At 45.5% G+C, this 24,465-nt stretch overlaps 1 protein-coding gene across 1 annotated transcript; it reads left to right on the top strand.

Moving 5' to 3' along the window:
* Nucleotides 1-11,297: 11,297 nt before the first annotated feature.
* SPATA31G1 (SPATA31 subfamily G member 1) lies at nucleotides 11,298-15,101 on the top strand. The gene is made up of 2 exons (XM_015437040.4): nucleotides 11,298-11,594; nucleotides 11,972-15,101. Exons 1-2 carry the CDS (start codon nucleotides 11,364-11,366, stop codon nucleotides 14,981-14,983), a joined length of 3,243 nt encoding a protein of 1,080 aa, XP_015292526.3. The 5' UTR covers nucleotides 11,298-11,363; the 3' UTR covers nucleotides 14,984-15,101.
* The last annotated feature ends 9,364 nt before the right edge of the window (nucleotides 15,102-24,465 follow it).

The following is a 24,465-nucleotide window of genomic DNA, read 5'->3' as shown; positions in this document are numbered from 1 at the left end:
TCCAGTATGTGATCTTCAATTGATTTTCAGTCAGTAGTCCTTTACTGAAAAGAGCAAAGAATCTCACTCCAACAGATACATGTATGCTCTGTCCAGTAAGATTTTATCCCCTGGGTACAGAGCTTACTTAAACTCTAACATTTTAGCATTGCTCTCCAGATTAGCTCAACTACAAAGGAAACATTTGACCCACAGACACCTCAGAAGGGAAGGTGACTGAGGAATGGGTGTTGAGGGACTCTGCTTTCCTGCAAATATTCTGAACTATCTTCAGGATCCAAGATCCTATCTTAGGATCCACTTAAGATTTGCACTCATGAAGTCATTGTACCATGGAGCACATCCTTACAGGGCTGCCCTAAAAACATGCCCAACATAGAAACTAAAACTTTGCTGGGTATCAGCATCACTGAGGAATAGCATTTAGACTTAATAAAGTAGAGGAGCTGAATCTAAGAACTGTACAGAAAGCCAGGCACCCAAATGGGCTTTATCATCTGTTGATGAGGTGAAGAGAAAAATTTGTATACTGGCAACGAATCAACAAGAAAACCAGTCTGTCTCTGGTAATAGTAAGAATGGGGAGGAGAGACACATTTGAGAAATAGACAAAAATGGCAAAACTGGGTGGAAAGGACTAATAACATTAATCATTTTCCCTAACCATTTATAATCATAGCCCTAGTCTTATGCAGTTCCAGTATTTGAATGTACACCATACTCAGAGTCTGATAAACCCCAATTCAAGAAATAAGTAGAAATATAGTCCTAGGTTGATAGTGCTCCCAGCTGGGCATGGTAATCTCTATACTTTGGGAGGCCGAGGTAGGAAGATCACTTGAGGTCAGGAATTCGAGACCAGCCTGGACAACAGAGTGAAATCCCGTCTTTACTAAAAATACAAAAATTAGCTGGATGTGGTGGCAGGTGCCTGTAATCCCAGCAACTCAGGAGGCTGAGGCAGGAGAACTGCTTGAACTCAGGAGGCAGAGGCTGCAGTGAGCCGAGATAGCGCCACCGCACTGTAACCTGGGTGGCAGAGCAAGACTCTGTTTCAAAAAATAAAAATAAAAATAAAAATAAAAATAAATAAATAAAAGATAGTGTTCCCTAGCACACAGAAGAAACCAAGACAAATCATCTCAACCCAGACCTCTCAGGATTCCCAAAGTTAAAGTTTAACCAAACATCAATTCCTAATAAAATATCAAACATACAAGGAAACAGACAACCACGAGTAGAGTCAAGAGAGACTACAAACTGAAAAGTAAGACATACGCAGACTGCAGATATTAAAATGATAAAAAATAGTATACGAAGTAAATACGTTTAAAGTGTTTTAATGGAAAGGCAGAGATAAGCAGAATGTAAAGCAGAAAGAAGGGACATTTAGGTCAACCTGGACCTTCAGGGTAAGTTCCCTGAGGATATGATGCTTGAGTTAAGCTAGAAGGACAATTAAGAATTAGTCAAGATAGGCCGGGCGCGGTGGCTCACGCCTGTAATCCCAGCACTTTGGGAGGCCGAGACGGGCGGGTCACGAGGTCAGGAGATCGAGACCATCCTGACTAACACGGTGAAACCCCGTCTCTACTAAAAAATACAAAAAACTAGCCGAGCGAGGTGGCGGGCGCCTGTAGTCCCAGCTACTCGGGAGGCTGAGGCAGGAGAATGGCGTAAACCCGGGAGGCAGAGCTTGCAGTGAGCCGAGATCCGGCCACTGCACTCCAGCCTGGGTGACAGAGCGAGACTCCGTCTCAAAAAAAAAAAAAAAAAAAAAAGAGAATTAGTCAAGATATAATGCAATCAGGATATGAAAAAAAAAAAAATTAGGTGGAAAAAAGTGGTGGGGCATTCCATACCAAGAAATCAAAATCATAAGCAAAGACATGGACACACTGAACAGCATGGGGGACTCAGGGAAAACTTCAAGCATCCTCTGTTACCAGAGTAATAAATGCAGAGCAGGAAAGAGCAAGAGAAGCTGAAGAAGTAGGATATCAGGAGGTAGATGGTTTTGTATAACATTCGTAGGAAGTATGGCCTCACTGAAGGATTTTAAGGAGGGGAATAACATGGTCAGTTTTGTTTTTGGTAGACTGCTTTGTTAGTAGTGAGGGAAAAGGATTTAAGATGGGCAAAGCTGGAGGAACAGAGATCAGCAAGGATTAGCTACAGATCAACTGCTGCACAGGTTACAGGAGAAATGATGAGGGTCTGAACTACCAGAGTGACTGTAAGGGTGGGAGGAGAGGCAGATTTGAGAAACTGCAGCTAAAATTAGCAAAATCTGGTGACTACTTTTGGGAAGGATGAAGGGGAAGCAGCATAGAATGGTTCCTGTGTTTCTTGCTTGGGTGACTAGGTGATATTAATTGATTTGGGGAATACAACAGGAAGAGCAGGTTGGGACAGATGATAATGCCCTAAATAATGAAGATGTTAGGTCTGAGTACTTATGGGGAATCAAGCTTGGAGATGTTTATTAAGCAACTGGATTTATGAGATTGAAGCTCATATGAGAAGTCAATGCTGAAATAATTAACTACAAAAGTGGCTAATTCACCTAAGGAGAGACAGAAGCACAGCGATCCAAGTGTGGAATTCAAGATTAGGAAATAATCTGAAGTTCATGACAAATTTTATAAGTTTTTAAAAAATGCTCATAAGCAAAATATAAATTATGTATAGATATTAAGCAAGTCTTACAGTATCAAAAGTTGGAAACCATCTAAAAGTAAAAAAAAAATAAAATAAAATAGAATGGTTAATTATTACAGTATATCCCTTTGGAAAAATATTGTACTCATTAAAAATGATGTTTAGGCCAGGTGCCAGTGGCTCACACCTGTAATCCCAGCACTTTGGGAGGCCGAGGCGTGCTGATAGCTTGAGCCCAGGAGTTTGAGACCAGCCTGGCCAACATGGAAAACCCCATCTCTACTAAAAATATAAAAATTAGGCCAGGTATAGGTGGCTCAAGCCTGTAATCCTAGCACTTTGGGAGGCCGAAGCAGGTGGATCACCTGAGATCAGGAGTTTGAGACCAGCCTGCAGAATATGGCAAAACCCTGTCTCTACTAAAAATACAAAAATTAGCTGGGTATGGTGGTGGACACCTGTAATTCCAGCTACTTGGGAGGCAGAGGCAGGAAAGTTGCTTGAACCCAGGAGGCAGAGGTTGCAGTGAGCTGAGATTGTGCCACTGCACTCCAGCCTGGGCGACAAGAGCAAAACTCTGTCTAAAGAAACAAACAAAAATTAGCCAGGTTTGGTGGTGCATGCCTGTAATCCCAGCTACTCAGGAGCCTGAGGCAGGAGAATTGCTTGAACCTGGGAGGCGAAGGTTGCAGTGAGCCAAGATTGCACCATTGCACTCCAGCCTGGGCAACAGAGCAAGACTTTGATCTCAAAAAAAAAAAAAAAAAAAAAAAGGCCGGGCGCGGTGGCTCAAGCCTGTAATCCCAGCACTTTGGGAGGCCGAGACGGGTGGATCACGAGGTCAGGAGATCGAGACCATCCTGGCTAACACGGTGAAACCCCGTCTCTACTAAAAAACACAAAAAACTAGCCGAGCGAGGTGGCGGGCGCCTGTAGTCCCAGCTACTCGGGAGGCTGAGACAGGAGAATGGCGTGAACCCGGGAGGCGGAGCTTGCAGTGAGCTGAGATCCCGCCACTGCACTCCATCCTGGGCCACAGAGCGAGACTCCGTCTCAAAAAAAAAAAAAAAAAAAAAAAAGTTTAGGAAGTTTACAGAGTGTAGAAAAGGTTTATAATAAAATGTTAACTGCTTTCCTACCTTTAAAAAACACTACGGGCTGGGCGCAGTGGCTCACGCCTGTAATCCCAACACTTTGGGAGGCCAAGGCAGGTGGATCACGAGGTCAGGAGTTTGAGACCAGCCTGGCCAAGATGGTGAAACCTCGTCTCTACTAAAAATACAAAAATTAGCCAGGTGTTGCTGGGCGCGGTGGCTCATGCCTGTAATCCCAGCACTTTGGGAGGCCAAGGTGGGCAGATCACGAGGTCAGGAGTTCAAGACCAGACTGGCCAACATGATGAAACCACGTCTCTACTAAAACTACAAAAATTAGCCTGGCGTGGTGATGTGCACCTGTAATCCCAGCTACTCAGGAGGCTGAGGCAGGAGAATCGCTTGAACCAGGGAGGCAGAGGTTGCAGTGAGCCAAGATCGTGCTACTGCACTCCAGCCTGGGTGACAGAGCGAGACTCCCATCTCAAAAAAAAAAAAAAATGTAGCCAGGCGCGGTGGGGGACACCTGTAATCCCACCTACTTGGGAGGCTGATGCAGGAGAATTGCTCGAACCCTGGAGAGGGAGGTTGCAGTGAGCCAAGATCGAGTCACTGCACTCCAGCCTGGGCGATAGAGCAAGACTCTGTCTCAAAAATAAAATAAAATAAAATAAAATAAATAAACACTACATAGGATTTAAACAATATAAAAATAAGAGTAACAAAGTCCGGGCGCAGAAGCTCACGTCTGTAATTCCAACACTTTGGGAGGCTGAGGCTGGCAAATCATAAGGTCAGGAGTTTGAGACCAGCCTGGCCAATATGGTGAAACCCATCTCTACTAAAAATACAAAAAAACTAGCTGGGCATGGTGGCGCGCCCAGCTATTAGGGAGGCTGCAGCAGGAGAATCACTTGAACCCGGGAGGCGGAGGTTGCAGTGAGTCGAGACTGCGCCATTGTTCTCCATCCTGGGCAATAGAGGGAGACTCCATCTTAAAAAAAAAAAAAAAGAGAGAGAGTAACAAAGTCTGGAAATAAATACATCAAATTGCTATAGAAACGACAAACGACAAATATAGAAACTTGAGATTGATGAAATTCTTCCTTCTACCTTCTCACATCTTCCAAATTCAGTATATAATGTTATCATAATGGAGAAAATTTTAAAAGAAACAACATTTCCTACCACACCTCTAGCGGGACATAGCTAGAGCTCCTATCAAACACAGGACCTGACACACAGGAGCCCCTCACAAAACGCAGTCATGTGCCAATACCTAGATGTGAAGGCAGCTGCTGTAGAGGCTCCTCCCTTCTAGAAGCCTGAAGTCTCTCCTGTCTGCCAGAGGCCTCACCATGGCTCGGCCTCCGAGATGCCATCCTGGGCCGGCAGGGCAGGTTCAGCTTCTGCCCCTCGGGACTCCATTTCACCTCTGGCCGCGGACACTCTGCCCCATGGGCCTTTTTGGGGCTCCTACTCCCCATTCCCACCGGACCACCAGGGGCACTGCGGCCTCACAATTCCCTCATCCCCTAGGAAACAATTCCCCCAGGACCGTGGGCATTATCCCTCCAGTGGACGTCGGCCCCACAAGCAGAGTTTAAGAAACTGACCCCTCACGGAGGGACGGCTCCGTGAGATCTCACTGTCCTGACCAGTCCTGCCACCGCCAGAACGCTGGGCCTCTCAGACACTCTATGAGACCGGTCCAAGCCCAGGTGGCAACTGGAGCTGGGTTGTTGGCCGGGCCCTTAACACTACATCCCTACGGAGAGGGCGGAACAGGAGAGAGGAGTAGCAGGAGAAGGGAAAGGCAGAGGGGGCGGTGGAGAGGAAGAAACCGCGAGTTCCGATGGAGGCTGTGGCTGCGCATCGGACGCGGGAGATCCGGCGCGGGTTCCGACGGAGGCTGTGGCTGCGCACCAGGACGCTGGAGATCCGGCGCGGGTACCAGAAGCCCGAGGGCCAGGGAGGTGGGGGCGGGTCCTGCAGCGGAAAGGCCTCTTGGGCGCTCCGCCCGAATCTCAGTTGTGAGCTTAAATGCCCAGCTTTCATATCAAGGAAGCGAAGGCACCTTCAGCCTCCTGAGGAGATACCAGGGGAGGCCGCTGTTAGGGAGCCTGAGAGCGCCCACTGGCGGCCCTGTCCCAAGATAGGCTCCGTGCCTGGGCAGACTGGGCGGGGCCTCTCCCAGAAACCACGCTCATAGTTTGTTCATTCACCCAGAGGGTGCTGAGTCCTAACCAGAAACTAAGCGCAAGTTACTGACGTTGGGGCAGTGAACTGGGTACCAGGTTCCTTCCGTCTGAAAAGACATATTTAAGCCACAAGTTACAACCTACTGTGGAAAGCGCTGTGTGGGGGGGTTGGGGAAGCAATGATAAGGGCACTCATTGCGGCTTGGGAGAGTCAAGGGAGGTCTCCAGAGGGGCACCAGCCACAGTAGCAGGACAGAAGTAGAACGGATGCGATGGTTTTTGATGATGAAAAGTTACCATCTGACGTCTTCTGGTTACTCTGAGACCTGCTGGCTGCTGGGGGTGGAGGGGAAAAGAAGTTGAGGGGGCCTTGATCTTGGACTTCCCAGCCTCCAGAATTATGAGAAATAAGTGCTTGTTGTTTAAGCCAAAAAAAAAAAAAAAAGAAAAAGAAAAAAAGGTTAAATCAGATAGTAAATGTTAGAGTATAAATGTGTTCCACATCACCGAGGAGCAAAAAAAATTGCATTATTTATTTTTTCTAAATTAAATTAGATCTGGCTCACAACCCCATTTACTAGGGTGTAAAGACAACCAGTATCAACCATTTATTGGGCCCCATTTCCCTCTTTAGCATGTTGTACACTGACAAAAAAAAAAAAAAAAAAAAAAAAAACACTTAGAAAACAGCCTCTGGGCCAGGTGTAGTGGCTCAGGCCTGTAATCCCTGAACTTTGGGAAGCTGAGGAGGGAGGATCACTTGAGCCCAGGAGTTGGAGACCAGCCTGGGCAACACAGAGAGACTGCATCTTTAAAAAAAAGAAAAGAAAAGAAAAGAAAAGAAAAGAAAGAAAGAGAGAAGGAAGGAGGGAGGGAGAGAGGGAAGGAAAAAAAAAAAAGAGCCTCTGGTCTTCAGTCTGTCATGGTCGTTCCTGGGATGACCATTGTCTAAATCCATACGATGGTCCATTCAAAGGCAGGCAGATCCATAGCATCTCTGCCAAGTATGCACACTAGATCTCTGTAGTTCCCAAGACAAAGTGCTAGATGCTTAGTCCCAAAGCCATTAAATCAGCACTCCCTATCAGAAGTCATGGCCAGGCGTGGTGTCCTCACGCCTGTAATCCCAGCATTTTGGGAGGCTGAGGTGGGCAGATCACTTGAGGTCAGGAGTTCAAGACCAGCTTGGACAACATGGTGAAATGCTATCTCTAATAAATATACAAAAATTAGCCAGGCATGTTGGCAGGCACCTGTAATCCCAGATACTTGGGAGGCTGAAGCAGAAGAATCACTTGAACCCGGTAGGCAAAGTTTGCAGTGAGCTCAGATTGCTCCACTGTTATACAACTTTATCCAGATTCTGTGTGAAGGGGAATTTAGTTTAGCTAGGGCGTTTTTTTTTTTTTGGTTTGGAAACACAAAATCCACCAACAATCCCATGAGACAGGACAGGTGTGGTGGCTCATGCTTGTAATCCCAACACTGGGAGGCCCAGGCAGGTGGATCACTTAAGCCCAGGAGTTCGAGACCAGCCTGGGCAACAATGCAAAACACTATCTACAAAAAAATACAAACATTAGCCAGGTGTGGTGGTATGTGTGCCTGTAGTCCTAGCTACTCGAGGCTGAGATGGGAGGATCACTTGAGCCTGGAAGATCAAGGGTGCAGTGAGCTGAGATCACGCCACCGCATTCCAGCCTGGGTGACAGTGAGACCCCGTCCCAAAAAAACAATCATATGAGACAAGAAATCCAGTATTCCTGGAAGAAAAGTGAGCAAAGTTATCTTTTTATCCTACTAGTCATCCCATCTGGCAAGGAGTAGGAGACAGAAACTGGTAAATTATCTTGCCATAATGTAAATTAACAAGCACAGAATAAGTTGAGTATTACCTTCTCTGTCTTCCATCAGGACTCAATTTACCTTCTTCATCTAGTGGTTGCAAATTCAAATACCACACAGATAATATAAATTAGTAAAAATAGACAAGTGGAAGAAAACAAAATCATAGGCACAATGATCAACAGTAACTAGCCCTTAGTCTTGGCATTAAACTTTTTTTTTTTTTTTGAGACATGATCTCACTCTGTTGCCCTGACTGGAGTGCAGTGGCATGATCATAGCTCACTGTAGCCTTGAACTCCTGGTCTCAGGCAATCCTCTTGCCTTGGCCTTCCAAAGTGCTGGGATTACAGGTGTGAGTAGTCACCATACCCAGTCTTGGCATTTACTCTAAGAACAGGGTGAGAACTGCAGTGAACTGGAGAGCACAAGTTCATTCCAAAGGGAGCAATTGCTACTTAGCTCCAAATAGCCTTTACTTTGTGGGAACGTAAGTCCAGTGTTGCCAGATTTTAAGTTGGAAATAATATTATATACAATCTACTGATTTACAATAGTGGCTACTCATTCAGGTTTTTCTAAAAAAACACCGTTGGTCACAGTTAAAAAGCACTGTCTGGGCCAAATGTTACACATAAGTAGCTCATCTTGATGCCCTTCAATGGTTTCAGCTGCTACATATATGCTGCTAGTTGTCAAATCTACAGCCACCCCTCCCCATAGACTGTTCTCCCAAGCTTCAGATCCATGTATCTGTCCCTTGCCTAGCTTTACCTTGAGGTGACATCAGAACCTCAAATTCAAATATCTAAAATGGAACCCATCACCACCCCCCAACCACCCTAACTTGGTTCCCAGGTCTTTGTTTCTTATCTCAGTGAAAATGCACCAACAAACATCCAGTTTCCCAAGTCAGAAATCTTGGAGTCACCCTCAATTTACTCTCTCCCCCAACTCATCCTATTGGTAAACAAGTCTAATCAATTTTATCTCTGGAATTCTACTTGAATCCATATTCCCCATGCCCACCATCACTGCCATGGTTCCAGCCTCACTTTAGTTTTTCTTTAACTAAAGCAAGACTCACCTAACCTCTTGCCTTTCGTGTCTTTACCCTCACTAGAATGTTATTTCCAAGACACAAACTTCATCTTCTCACTTCCCTGTTTAAAACTTTTCAGTGGTTTCACATTGAAAAGTGACAGAGTTCCAACTTCTTAGCCTGGTGTTCAGGGGCTTTGTGATCTTGTCTTTCTAGGTTCATCTCCTACCGTTTCCCCAACCCCCAAACAAAACTACAGCCACACTGCAATACCTTCAATTTCCAGAATGGGTCATAGTTTCTCTGCCCTAGCACATTTACATAGGCTGTTCCTACTGCCTGATTGTCCTCTCACTCCCTACACTACATCCTCACTTTCTTGGTTCCTCAAATCAAGCATGAATCATCTCCTCTGGGAAGCACCCTCAACATCAACCTCCTTCTTCGGACTGGTGGGTATCTGTTCTCTGGCCCCATAATACTCTGTGCATATCTCTATTTTCATTATCTATTGCTTCACTGATCCCCCAATGAAAAGGGACCTAGTTTAGTGCAGAGACTCTATCTTACTTCTGCAGTTTCAAGTCTGAGCACAATACCTGGTCCATAATAGGCATTCAACAAATGCTGCATGAATGAATGAATCAGTCTAGTCAAACTCATGGTACCAAAGGAGAAACCTCTCTTGGTTTCTCAAGATCATGTGGTGGATCAGTGACGGAGCTAGAGAACCCAAGTCTCCTCACTTTCAGCTCAGCACACTTTCCACCAGAACAAATCAGCTTTTAATGAGGACAGGGATTGAAGTGTGGCCCTGAAAAGAAGGGCCGATATGGAACAAAGTGGTGGTTTTAGGGGAAAATGGAGGAAATAAGAAAGGCAAAGCACATTTATTTGTCATCCTTAACATGAATGCTTCACAGTTCACAGCTGACACAAGCATAAAAAAGAGGGGATAGATTCCAACCATTAAAGACAGAATGAAGCTTATAATCAGAAACTTTAAATAGAAATTTAATACAGCATACATTATGTACCAGGCATTATTCTAAGCATTCACATTTATTCATTTAATCCTTGTTAGAAATGTTTGTTCCCCGGTGCCATAAAGAAATAGCACTTGAATATAAATTAAATTTCCTCAGCAAGGTCATTTTTACTTTCTGCAGAAAGGGTACACTCGCCAGCAGTTTTGCCACGAAGAGTATACCGAACAAAGGAGGCAGGGTCATTTACAGCCTGATGCATCCACCCTACTGCTGTGTCCGGTTTCCATTGGCTGGAACGGGACCTCACATTCTGTATTTGTCCTGACTGGCTAGCAACTTAGAACTTTTTAAAAAGAGGCAAAGGCAGAGGAGAACAAAGGAAGGAAGAAGTTAACTTGTGGAATGCTGAGAAAGGTAAAAACACCTTCAAATACAGAAGAGGAACAGGCTCTGACCTAATGCTTGCATGCCAGGGCAAATATTTAGGCTAAATTGTGGAAACTACATTGATTTCTTTATTATGGCTAGCAGATATTCAAGAATGTTAGCACAAGTATTTGAATAAATTTTGCTTCTAAGAGAAGTTACTATTTATTCCTAATTAGACGGAGAGGAAAGTCTTTGAAAAGGAACCATTACTTTACTTTTTCCATCCTCAAAACAACCCTATGTAGTAAGTAATAATATTATTGTGCTGGGTACAGTGGCCCATGCGTGTAATCCCAGCTTCTTGGAGGCTGAGATAGGAGGCTCTCTTGAACTCAGGAGGTCAAGACCAGCTGGGGCAATACAGTGAGACCCTGCCTCTAAAAATAACATGCCAGGCAAGATGGCTCACGCCTATAATCCCACCACTTTGGGAGGCCAAGGCAGGAGGATCCCTAGAGCTCAGGAGTAGAGACCAGCCTGGGCAATATGGAGAGATCCTGTCTCTACAAAAATAAAAAATATAAAAATTAGCTGGGCATGGTGGCACATGCCTGTGGTCCCAGCTACTCAGGAGGCTGAGGCAGGAGGAGCACTTGAGCCCAGGAGGTTGAGGCTGCAGTGAGTTGTGATCACACCACTGCACTCCAGTCTGGGTGACACAGGGAGATGCTGTCTCAAAATAACGGTAATAATAAATATCTATAAAATAAAGATAATGATATCTTATCAAACTACTTAATCTTTTCAGTGCCTCATTTTTCTTATCTAGCTATACAGATAAGAAAAATGAGGCACTGAAAAGATTAAGTAGTTTTGAGTTTTCACAGGTAGGAAATGACAGAGCTATGATTTGAATAAGGCAGTTAGGTGCTAGAATCCATGTACTTAACCACAATGCCTGAAGCATAATTCTGAACTGGGCAATCAAAAGGGGATCACCCACATTTCACTGAGTGAGGCAGGAATTGCCTGATGGAGGAAATTTTTTTCGTTCTAAATTCAGGAAGAAGGCTGTTAAGCCCAGGCCTCTGTGGGGGATGGGAGTTCTTTGTTCTGTGATGCAGTGATGACCTCAGGGTAAACTGCCACAAGGCTAAGGGAAATGGAATGGCTGCTGGAGGACCTGCTCAGGGCTAAGGGGGATATGGGGCTTCTCTGGGGCCAACTGACCCATACCCTAGCCTGCAGACACTGCGGCAGCAGCTGCTTCCAGAGTCCAGGAAATCTGGTGACACTATTCTTATTCATGGTTTGGCAGATTCGGAGATGGTGGCAGCTTGGGAGGTTGCGACAGCTTCATCCCTGGTGCTCTGGGAATATGGTGCAAGGCAAGGTGGGTGACCTGTGACTGTACAGCTGGATGAATGACTGCTGACACCACATGTGAGGTCATTGGTATGAATGTGGGCCCAGGTGAGTGACTATAAGCCCTAGATGTGAGGCTGGGTGAATAACCACTGACATTAGATTTGAAGCCAGGTGAGTGACCATGGACTCTAGATGTACAGCTATGTGAGGGAATACTGATCCAAATGAGGACTGGGTAATGACCATTAATACTAGATGAGCAGCTGTGTAGGTGACTGACCACACATGTGGGATTGGTGAGTAACTGTCCACTCTGGATATGGAGTAGACTGAGTGCCTCGTAACAAACCCTGTGTATCCAAATAGGCTTCATGCCTGAGAGTATCTTTCTCTACTTCCCAGGACCTACCACTTCTGCACCATGTGGCCTTCCTTGATCGCCTGTGCAAGCAGAAATCAGAAGTGGAGGAAGAAGGGGAAGAGGAGGAGGAAGAGGTGGAAGACGAGGCATCTCTGGATCCACTGAAGCCATGTTCTCCTACCAAAGAAGCTCCCACTGGAGAGCAAGCCACTCCAGCCCCACCCCAGCCATCCTGTGGTTCTGAGGGCCTCCTCAAGGCCACAGGGATACCAGAGCAAACAGTCACGCAGCCCGTGAGCCCTTCAAGATCCTTCCCCATCTTCCAGATTCTGACCAGCTTTCCTGTGAGGCACAAGATAGCATCAGGCAACCACCGGCAGCAGAGAAAAAGCCAGCTCTTCTGGGGTCTCCCCTCTCTGCATAGCGAGTCCTTGGAGGCCATCTTCCTGAGCTCAGGTGGCCCCTCTCCTCTGAAGTTGTCTGTTTGTTCTTCTGTCTTCTTCAACAAGCTTGCCTTCCTACCTAGGTCCAACCTGTTGCTTCCCCAGTATCACTCCTCAGCCCAGTTTTCTACCCATGAGGCCCATACTATGGAAGATCTAGAAGGGATGGCCCCCGATCCTCAGCTGCTTCCACCTCCATCTTCTCCTTCTGTCTCATCACTACCCCTCCATCTGAGGTCCTTCCCTGTAGACCACAAGGGAGTTTTATCTGGCGCTGAGGCACCCACACAGTCCCCTGGAACCAGTCCCCTGGAAGTTCTCCCTGGATATGAGACTCAGTTGGAAACCACAAGACACAAAAAGATGCCCCAAGCTTTTGAGCCTCCGATGCCACCCCCCTGCCAATTCCCAGCTTCTCTGTCAGAACCCAAAGAAGTTAGCCCTGAAGGAGGACTTACTACATCTAAGGACTTCTTGGGAACCATGGGATACAAAGAGAAACCTCAGGCCTCTGAGTCTTCACTGCCAGTCCCTTGCCCTTCCCTGGACTCCCTGCCAGAACTCCAGGGAGAGAGTTCCCTGGAAAATCCATCCAGATATAAGCCCCAGTGGGAATGCACAGAAAACTCAGGAAACCTCTGGGCTTTTGAGTCTCCAGCCTTGGACCTCAATCCAGGGCTCTCTGGAACCAGCCCTGAATGTGTCCCACCAAGATCTGAGACACCATGGAAGGGCATGCAGAGTAGAGAAAATACTTGGGTCCCTGCAGACCCAGTTTCACCTCCCGGCCTTCGCTCAGTCCCTCTCCTGGAGTCTCTAGTAATGGGCCTCCAGGGAGTCCTGTCTGAATCCAAAACTTTGTGGGAGACCATGGGGCAGAAAGAGAACCTCTGGGCATCTGATTCCCCAGACCCTGTTCATAGCGCATCTCCAACGTCCCTTATGGAGCCACACAGAGTCATTCCTGGGGAAGGCCTCACTACGTCAGAAGCTACGTGGAAAGACACTGAGCATTCCAGGAATTCCTGGGTTTCTAGGTCTCCATCTCTGGCCCTCAGCCCACTCCCAGCTCTTGCACTGGAGCCACTCAGAGTTAGATCCATGGGGGTCCTGTCTGATTCTGAAGCTAGATATGGAAACATACGAAAGAGAAAGAACTCCTGGGCCTCTAAGCACCCAGTTTGTAACTCACCCCAAGACCTGCATGGAGTCAGCCCTCTGGGAGTCTTGTCTGATTCTCAGTCTACTGTAGGGGAAATGGAGCAAAAAGAAAACTGTGTTCCTGTGTTCCCAGGTGGGGGCTCCAATCCATCCTCAAACTCTGTTTCAAAGTCCCACATAAGTGAGCCTATTGCAGACCAAAGCAACTGTAAGCCTGATGGGGAAGCAGTGGAGCAAAGAACGAACCACTGGGCCACTGAGCTCCCAGCCCCCAGGTCACTCTGTACTCCTCTACCAGAGCCACACATTGACCTTGAATTTGTGTGGAGAAATGTGCAACAAAGAGAAGTTCCCCAAGGTCCCAGCCCTCTGGCAGTGGATCCCCTACACCCAGTGCCCTGGCCTCCCACCCTAGCTGAAGCTGTGAAGATTGAGCGCACTCATCCTGGTCTACCCAAGGGACAGACGTGCCCAGGGGTTAAGGCAGAGGTCCCACACTCCCAGAGAGGGACTGTCCCAGAGGTGCTCACCCATCCTAGGATCCATGCCTGGCAGTGGAGTAGAGAGTTGAAACTCAGGCTGAAGAAACTGCAGCAGAGCTCTGCCTCCAGAGCCCTTGGACCAAGTCAATCATTTTGCAGCTCCCCTATTCTGAGCTCCACAATTCCGGACTCCTGGGGACTCCCTTCCCGCCCACCACAGCAGATTTATCCCCCTAATCCATGCCCCCACTCTTCAAGTTGTCATCCTCAAAAAGTTCAGGGCACAGTACCTCAGCCTGTCCAGTCCTCCCACTGTCATCACTCCCAATCCTCTTCCCAGATTCAGTCACAGGAGTCTGGCAGGGCAGAACAAGGATCTCAAAGAGGGGAGAAAATGAAGGGGAAGATGGTGAGCCAGGTCCCATTCCAAGGGTCATTTGTACACATGGAGGCTGGTGTGAACTATCCATCTCCGGGCCCAGGAGAACCCTCAAACTCTAAGGTTCTGGTCTCAGACAAGAGAAAGGACAAGGCTTCAGCCTTATCCTCAGCCAAAAAAGGAGAGCACCCTAGAAAACCCAAAGCAGGAGACCATAGAGGAGGGACTGCAAGGTTGGGGTTATCCACAGTCACAGGGAAGAACCACCCCGCCCAGGCCAGAAGCCTAGTAGAGGCCCCTGTAAGCACATTTCCTCAAAGGTATCAACACAGGGGCCAGAGCTCTCAACACACTGCTTTTCCCCAGCTGCTTCTCCCCAAAGCTTCGGGTCCCCAGGATCAGCCAGAGGCAGGTCTGAGAGCAAGTGACATCCTGACTCCTCACCACTGTAAGCACTGTCCTTGGGCCCACATGGAGAAGCATCTCTCCTCCCCTACCCTCAAGGCTTCCCTTGCCAGGGGTTTCCAAAAGGTGTTAGCCAAATGCCTGGGTAACCATCGACCCCTACCCACCAAATCTAGTCAGTAGAGAAAAGGCTGGTAATACTGGCACTTGGTATGCCAAGACCTGAAGCCAAACCAGGGGGATGGTGGGGATGTGGAGACAAGAAATGGAAATTCTAATAAACTAGCTGAATTAGACAAATCCCATTCATGTCTTCTTTGGAATCCAGGGTACTGAAAATGTCACTTCCCAATTCTGCTGCAGCCATATCCCCTCAGGTTCAAGTCCCAGAAGTATAGCACTCAGGATTCTGCAGGCTTAACTCTCTTTTATGGATCTTCACAGATGATCACATCTGGAGTCCACACATCCCTACTCTACGGGGTGAGGCTACAAGGCCAGGTCAGCATAAACCAGAGCCGCCCTTGAGAGGGAACGACTTCACAGCATGTGGACAAAAAACTACATCCATTCACATGAGCACAGGTAGCCTGAGTCTAGGCAACTGTGCTTGGTCCTGGGTATTCTCTTCTTCATCCACTTGACCCATAAGTTTTCCACGTATCTTTCTGACCATTTCTTCTCAGCCCTCTGCTCTTTTCTCTCCCTGGATCAGCTCATCCATCTCCAAGGCCATGAAAACAAGTGCCTTTTAATATGTCTAGTAACCATCTGGATTTCTATAATCACCTGGTCATATCCTCTAACCATTTTCTAACGCACTATTTGTTGGATATTGTATTAGTCAACGTATTACACTTTTCTACGGCTGCTATAACAAATTACCACAAAACAAATTTATTTTGTCAGAAGTCTGACACAGAGCCTGGGTGCAGTGGCTCACATCTGTAATCCCAACGCTTTGGGAAGCCGAGATGGGCTGATAGCTTGAGCCCAGAAGTTTAAGACCAGCCTGGGCAACATGGCAAACCACTGTCTCTACAAAAGAAGAAAAAAAAAATCAGCTGGGCATGGCGGTGCACGCCTATAGTCCCAGCTACTCGGCAAGGTGAAGTGGGAAGATCATCTGAACCAGAGAAGTCAAGGCTACAGTGAGCCACTGCACCACTACATTCCAGCCTGGGCAACAGACCCTGTCTCCTCTCGGCAAAAAAAAAGTCTGACACATTCCTCACAGGGCTAAAATCAAGGGGTTGGCCGGGCTGCATCCTTTTCTCTAGGCTCTGGGTAGGATTCACTCCTTGCCTTTCCCAGTTTCTAGAGGCTGCCCACGTTCCTTGGTTACTGATCCCCTTCTTCTATCTTTAAAGCTAGCAAAGGCAAGTCAAGTTATTCTCACAGTATATCACTCTGACCTCTTCTGCCTCCCTCTTCCACCTTTTTTTTTTTTGAGACAGAGTTTCACTCTTATCACCCAAGCTGCAGTGCAATGGCACAATCTCGGCTCACTGCAACCTCTGCCTCCTGTGTTCAAGTGATTCTCCTGCTTCAGCCTCCCGAGTAGCTGGGATTACAGGGATGCACCACCACACCTGGCTAATTTTGTATTTTTAGTAGAGATGGGGGTTTCTCCATTTTGGTCAGGCTAGTCTCGAACTCCTGACCTCAGGTGATCCACCCACCCTGGCCTCCCAAAGTGCTGGGATTACAGGCGTGAGCCACCACGCCCAACCTTACCTCTTCCACTTTTAAGAACCCTTATGATTACACTAGGCAAAGCTGAATACTCCAGGACACTTCCAATTTAAAGTCAGTTGATGGCCAGGCGCAGCAGTGGCTCATGCCTGTAACAGTCCCAGCACTTCAGGAGGCCACGGCAGGTGGATCATTTGCGGCCAGGAGTTCAAGACCAGTCTGGCCAACATGGCAAAACCCCATCTCTACTAAAAACATAAAAATTAGCCGGGCATAGTGTGTGTGCCTGTAATCCCAGCTACTCCGGGGGCTTAGGCAGGAGAATCGCTTGAACTCAGGAGGCGGAGGTTGCCAAGATCATGCCACTGCACTCCAGCCTTGACGACACAGCCAAGACCCTGTCTCTAAATAAATAAATGAATAAAGTCAGTTGATTAGCAACCTTAATTCCATCTGGAACCTTAATGCCCTCTTTCCATGTGAAATAATATATACATAGGTTCCAAGGATTACGATGTGGGCATCTTGAGGGCCATGATCCTGCCTACAGAGATACTAACCCAATCTGTTATGTATGTTCCAAATATTTTCTTCCAATCTGTAGCTTACTGTCTAATTTTATGGTGACTTCTACTGTATCAAAGTTAATTTTTTTTATGTAGTTAAATCTACCAACATTTTACTTCATGACTTCTAAAACATTTTCTCCTGGCACTTTGATAATTTTGCATATTTATGTTTTAGATTACTGATTTTTACGGTATGAAGTGATAATCTAACCTTCCCCCAAATCATATCCAATTTACCAATACCATTTTTAAAAAATAGAATGTCTTGAGCCCATTCCATTAAATATGGTGTACTGTAAAAACATGAGTCATTTCTAAGCATCTCTAGGCTTCAGGTCCCCATATCCAACAGCATACCAGACATCAAATCATATTTGACTTGTCCAAAAACATATTTTCCCTTTAACCTTTTCCTCCAACATGCCCATTCCTATCAAAAGGCATGACATCCATCTAAATATTTAAGCTTTGACTCCTCCTTCCTCCCTGATCTAATCCATCATCAAATCTTGTCAGCCAGGCTCAGTGGTTCATGCCTGTAATCCCAGCACTTTGGCAGGCTGAGGCAGGAGGATCATTTGAGGTCAGGAGATCGATACCAGCCTATGTGATACCCCATCTCTATTAAAAACACAAAAATTAGCCAGGTGTGGTGGTGGTGTGCACCTGTAATCCTAGCTACTTGGGAGGCTGAGGCAGAAGAATCACTTGAACCAGCAGGTGGAGGATGCAGTGAGCTGAGATCATGCCACTGTACTCTAGCCTGGACAACAAAGCAAGACTCCATCTCAAAAAAAAAAAAAAACTTGTCAATTATTCCTATGAAATGTATTTCAAATCCATCTTCTCCTCTCCATTTCCACCATCACTATTGTCTTAGTCATTATTTCTCAGTAAATTGGTTGCTCTATTCCTTCTAATCCATCCTGCACATGGCTATAATTCTCTGGAGATCAACTGCCCCGATCTCTTCAACAAGTGTCATAAAAGTTTGAGTAAAAGGCTAGGAGTAGTGGTACACGCTAAATCCCAGCTACTTGGGAGGCTGAGGCAGGAGAATCCCTTGAGCCTAGGATGTAGTGTGCTATGCCGATTGTAAACCGACTGATGCTAAGTTTGGCATCAATATGGTGACCTTCCAGAAGTGGGGGACCACTAGTGCCTAAGTAGGGGTGAACTGGCCCAGGTAGGAAACAGAGCAGATAAAATTCCTGTACAGATCAGTAGTGGTATAGCACCCGTAAATAGCCACTACACTCTAGCCTGAGCAACAGAACAAAATCCTCTAATTTTTTAAAGTTTGAATAAAGGAACCTAACAGATACCAACTTGTGGACCTAAGTTGGATATTGGTTTGGTCCAAATAGCTGTGAATGACATTTGGGTCTGTTGGGGGAAACTCTGAATATGGTATGGGTATCTAGATTGGTTCTTGACCTCTAGAATTTTGCTTTTAGAGAAAGGGTCATGCTCTGTCACCCAGGCTAGGGTGCAGTGGTGTGATCACAATTCACTGCAGCCTCTAACTCCTGGGCTTCAGTGATCCTCCTGCCTCAGCCTCCTGAGTAGCTAGGACTACAGCTGTGTACCACCATGCCCAGTGAACTTCCTTCTGCCTCGACCTCCCAAAATGCTGGGATTTAGGCATGAGCCACCACTACCATGCTCAACCAAGAACATTTACATAAAGGGAAAGGTAAAGATACTGACCAAGACCAGGGGCGGTGGCTCACGCCTGTAATCCTAGCACTTTGGGAGGCTGAAGTGGGCGGATCACAAGGTCAGGAGATCGAGACCATCTTGGCTAACACGGTGAAACCCCATCTCTACTAAAAATACAAATAAATTAGCCGGGCGTGGTGGCGGGTGCCTGTAGTCCCAGCTACTTGGGAGGCTGAGGCAGGAGAATGGTGTGAACCTGGGAGGCAGAGCTTGCAGTGAGCTGAGATCACGCCACTGGACTCCAGCCTGGGCGACAGAGCGAGACTCCGTCTCAAAAAAAAAAAAAAAAAAAAAAAGAAGATACTGACCAAAACCAAAAAGTTATAATGCAGTTTGATCTCAATTTGGTTTAAAAATACCACATGTATAGACACATACACAAAAAAGATCCAGAAACATATGCACTGAAGTTATTAAAATAGTGATGACCTGCGGATATTGGAAATATTTTTTAAATTTTGCTTATAATCAATTTCTTTCTTAGACAGGGTCTCATTCTGTCACCCAGGCTGGAGTGCAGTGGTATGATCACTGTTCACTGTGGCCTCTACCTCCTGAGCTCAAGTGATCTTCCCACCTCAGCCTCCCAAGTAGCTAGGACTACCAGCACACACTACCATACCCAGCTAATTTTTGTATTTTTTGTAGAGATGAGATCTCACCAAGTTGCCCAGTCTGGTCTCGAACTCCTAAGCTAAAGCGATCTGCTCACCTCGGCATCCCAAAATGCTGGGATTACCAGTGTGAGTCACCATGCCCTGGCCTATTTTTCTAAATTTCTACAATGCACATTACTACTTCTATAAAAATAAAAGGTTATTTAATGTAAATTGTCTATGCATAACCATGTGCATGTGATTGATAATATTGTATTGTACACTTGGAAACTGTTGGATGACTTACTTTTTTTGCCACAAGAAAGAAATTGAATTGTTTTAACACCGAAATCTAAGTCACTTTCTTGCCTGAATCCTCCAGATGACCCACACCTGTAGGAAAGTTCAGTCCTGGCATTTGAGGGTCTTCACAACATAGTTCCTGATCTCTCCAAATTTACCACAGACTCTCTTGCTAGTCTAACTTTAAGCTTTATGAGCAAGTGCTGTACTTTCTGACCTGTGCCTCAAACTCTTCTCCTCCACTTCTCCACGTCAAGTTTCCCACCTTCCTTTAAGGCCTAGAAACCGTATTTTATATGGTACTGCCTTCCCTGCAGTCCCACTGAAACACTGTGTGCCTTGTTGACAACTCCTGTTTCCTGATAGTAAGGCTTTAACATGAGGTTCTCTGAGGTCAAGCCCAAATTCTCAATTGAGTGTTCTTTCCACTCTATCATATTCTCTCTAGTCTGTATATTTGGTTGAGAATCAACCAGTCAGAAGGTACATGCTGCTTCCTTGTGTCACTGTTCTGTTACAAAGCTTTATTTAGCCCAAACCTGTCTATAGGGTCTGAGTCCAAAACTCACCACCTGCTGGCCAAGGGTGGAACTAAAGGTACTTTCCCTCTCCGACTACTATGATCTCCAAAGACAATGCAATTCTGAATTTCCATTTTACATGGGAACGTGAGTCCATACTTCTCTGAGTAGCTTTATATAAAAAAAATCCAAATCCTATATTAAGTATTTTAAAGCCCTTAGTGGGTTGTAGGGCTAAGCAAGGGTTAGCAAAGCACTTGACATTTGCCACAGTTCAGCTGAAATGGAAGACCTGCATCCTTCATGGGCACTGTGTCCACTGGACTTTCAGGGGAATTTGTAGGATCAGTACCTTAGATCGATCTATCTATATATACGTATAGATAGACAGATAGCTTTTTTTTTTTTTTTTTTTTTTTTTTTGAGACGGAGTCTTGCTCTGTCGCCTAGACTCACTGCAAGCTTCGCCTCCCGGGTTCATGCCATTCTCCTCCCGAGTAGCTGGGATTACAGGTGTCCACCACCACACCCGGCTAATTTTTTGTACTTTTAGTGGAGACAGGGTTTCATTGTGTTATCCAGAATGGTCTCAATCTCCTGACCTAGTTAGTGGTCCACCCGCCTCGGCCTCCCAAAGTGCTGGGATTACAGGTGTGAGCCACAGCGCCTGGCCAGACGTAAATATGTTTTAAGATACGAGGTATACTGTTCCATCTTTGTTTTTGCCTCTATGGCATACTGCTGGTCCTCTATTTGATACCATATTCTTGGTCAGAAATCCAACCTCTAATCGCAGTGTTTACCCTCTATAAAGTGATCAGCTACAGTAAGATCACATTCCAATTTCTTTCTAGGAATAATGTGAGGGGAAAGATGGACTGCCTACACAATTTGCCTCTTGGTTTAAGTATGCAGGTTTCTGCAGTTTAGAAAGCATTTTTCAATCATTTTATCAGACTAAGAAACTTGAGGCCCCAAAAGAGCTATCACCTTGTTCACAGCTATACAGGTATAACTGGCAACTCACATGTAGAAGAATGAAACTGGATCCTTATCTCTCACCTTATACAAAAATCAACTCGAGGCCTGGTGCAGCAGCTCATGCCTGAAATCCCAGCACTTTGGGAGGCCGAGGTGGGAGGATCACCTGAGGTCAGGAGTTTGAGACCAGCCTGGCCAACATGGGTGAAACCCCGTCTCTACTAAAAATACAAAAATTAGCCAGAGGCGTGGTGGTGCATGCCTGCAATCCCAGCTACTTGGGAGGCTTGAAGCAGGAGAATCACTTGAGCCCGGGAGGCAGAGGTTGCACTGAGCTGAGATGGAGTACTCCTAGGCTGGGTGACGGAGGGAGACTCCGTCTCAAAAAAAAAAAAAAAAATCAACTCCAGATGGTTCAAAGACTTAAATCTAAAACCTGAAACCATAAAAATTCTAGAACATCAGAAAAACCCTTCTAAACATTGGCTTAAGCAAAGACTTCACGACCCAAGAATCCAAAAGTAAATGCAACAAAAACAAAGATAAATAGATGGAACTCAATTAAATTAAAAAGCTTCTGCACAGCAAAAGAAACAATCAGCAGAGTAAAAAGACAACCCACAGAGTGGGAGAAAATCTTTGCAACCTATACACCCAAAAAAGACTAATATCCAGGATCTACAAGAAACTCAAACAAATCAGCAAGAAAAAAACGATCCTATCAAAAAGTGCTCTAAGGACATGAATAGACAATTCTCAAAAGAAGATACAAAATGGCCAACAAACATATTAAAAAATGCTCAACATCACTAATGATCACAGAAATGCAAATCAAACCCACAATGTGATAACACCTTACTCCTGTAAGAATGGCCATAATCAAAGTCAAAAAATAAAAGATGTTGGTGTGGATGTGGTGATCAGGAACACTTTACACTGCTGGTGGGAATGTAAACTAGTACAACCACTATGGAAAACAGTGTGGAGAGTCCTTAAAGAACTAAAAGTAGAACTACCATTTATTCCAGCAATCCCAATACTAGGTATCTACCCAGAGGAAAATAAGTCATTATATAAAAAAGATACTTGTAAACGCACGTTTATAGCAGCACAATTTGCAATTGTAAAACTAATGGAACCAGCCCAAATGCCCATCAATGAGTGGATAAATTGAATTGTGGTATAACTGAGGTCAGGAGCTCAAGACCAGCCTGGCCAACACGGCGAAGCCCCGTCTCTACTAAAAATACAAAAACTAGCTGGGTGTGGTGGCACGTGCCTGTAATCCCACCTACATGGGAGGCTGAGGCAGGAGAATGGCTTGAACTCGGGAGGCAGAGGTTGCAGTGAGCCGAGATCATGCCACTGCACTCCAGCCTGGGTGACAGAGGGAGATTCCGTCTCAAAAAAAAAAAAAAAAAAAAATTTGTGGTATATATACATACCAGGGAATATTACTCAGCCATAAGGAACGAAATAATGGCATTTGCAGCAACCAGAATATCATTATTCTAAGTGAAGTAACTCAGGAATGGAAAACCAAACATCGTATGTTCTCACTTGTAAATGGGAGCTAAGCTATGAGAATGCAAAGGCATAAGAATGACACAATGGACTTTGGGGACTCAGGGAAAAGGTGGGAGGGGGGTGAGGGATAAAAGACTACACATTGAGTATGGTGTACACCGCTCAAATGACAGGTGCGCCAAAACCTTAGAAATCACCACTAAAGAATTTATGTAACCAACCACCACTTGTTCCCTAAAAACCTACTGAAATAAAAAATACCAAAAGTGCAAAAATATCCATTTCGCAGCATGAGTTCCAGAGCTGCTCCAGTTTAATCAACCAATATAAGTATCATGCATCCTTAAAGATTTTCTATGTAGACCAAAAGGGAGCCTGGTCTTGCCTCGTATAAAGTCTAGGATGACTAATACCAGTGTTGATCATAATTCTGAAGGACACAATCCCAAACACCATAATCCCAAATGTTGAAGTCCCAAAAGATCAAAATCCCTAAAATCACAAGCTGGACAACATAAAATTTCAAATTCTGGGGAAGGGATTAGTACGTTTTTGATTGTAAACAAGATAGTTGCATCATGCTATACAGAACTATTACCTTGTTATTAAGTATCGTTTAAAGAGACACATCAGGGTGCCAAGTTGCCAATGAGCAGAATTGTGGACTTAATTTTAGGTGTCAGTTTTACTGGATTAAGTATTTAGAAATCTGGCAAAGCATTATCTGGGTGTGTCTGTGAGGTTGTTTCTGGAGATTAGTTTGTAAGTCTGAGTGGGCTCAGTGGGCAAGACCTGCCTTCGATGTTGTTGGGTACCATCCAACAGGCGGGGTCCCAGAGAGAACAAATACAGAAGGCAATTGGTCTGTAAGAGCTAGGATAGATTTTTCTTCGTAAGATGGAGTTTCACTCTTGTTGCCCAGTCTGGCGTGCAATGGCGCGATCTCAGCTCACCGCAACCTCCGTGTCCTGGGTTCAAGCTATTCTCTGCCTCAGTCTCCCAAGTAGCTGGGAGTACAGGCATGCGCCACCACGCCTGGCTAATTTTGTACTTTTAGTGGAGATGGGGTTTCTCCACGTTGGTCAGGCTGGTCTTAAACTCCTGACCTCAGGTGATCCGCCCGCCTCAGCCTCCCAAAGTGTTGGGATTACAGGCACGAGCCACCGCGTCCAGACTAGGACAGATTTTTCTTCTGGTGCCTTGGACATTAAAAATTTGACTCCATGACCACAATGTTGACTCTGTGTGTGAGCATTGTATGTGTGCATAAAAATGTTGAAAGTTCCTCAATAAATGGAGACATCTGTTTTTTCTACACGTGCATTTGTGAAGAATAAATCGTTCTCAAGACCCCGTCTCTTTGGGAGACAATGCAGTGGTTACCGTAACAGTTTTTGAACCATCTCATCAAGACTTAGGTTTTCTGTCACAGTATTACAGTTGACCACAGTTATAAAGCTAGATGCCCACAATTACCAAGCATAGTGACAAGCATTTATACATTTCACTTTCTGACCTATTTCTTTATGAATATGTTTCATCTGCTCATCACCGTTATATCTGTGCAACTGTTGTTGGTATACCTGAGTGTTTACCTTGCAAAAACGTTACTATTCCCTATTTTATCGTGTAAAGTAGCCTATGAAATGTTCTGTCGTGTTGTTTCTCAAATAAATATGCTTTTTTAAATGTAAGTAAATTTTCGAAGAATGTTTAGCATTTCTTCCAGAATTGTATTTTGGGATTTTGAC

This window comes from Macaca fascicularis, chromosome 15 (genome assembly GCF_037993035.2).
Source record: "Macaca fascicularis isolate 582-1 chromosome 15, T2T-MFA8v1.1".
Taxonomy (NCBI): Eukaryota; Metazoa; Chordata; class Mammalia; order Primates; family Cercopithecidae; genus Macaca; species Macaca fascicularis.
This window is presented reverse-complemented; position numbering and strand designations above follow the sequence as displayed.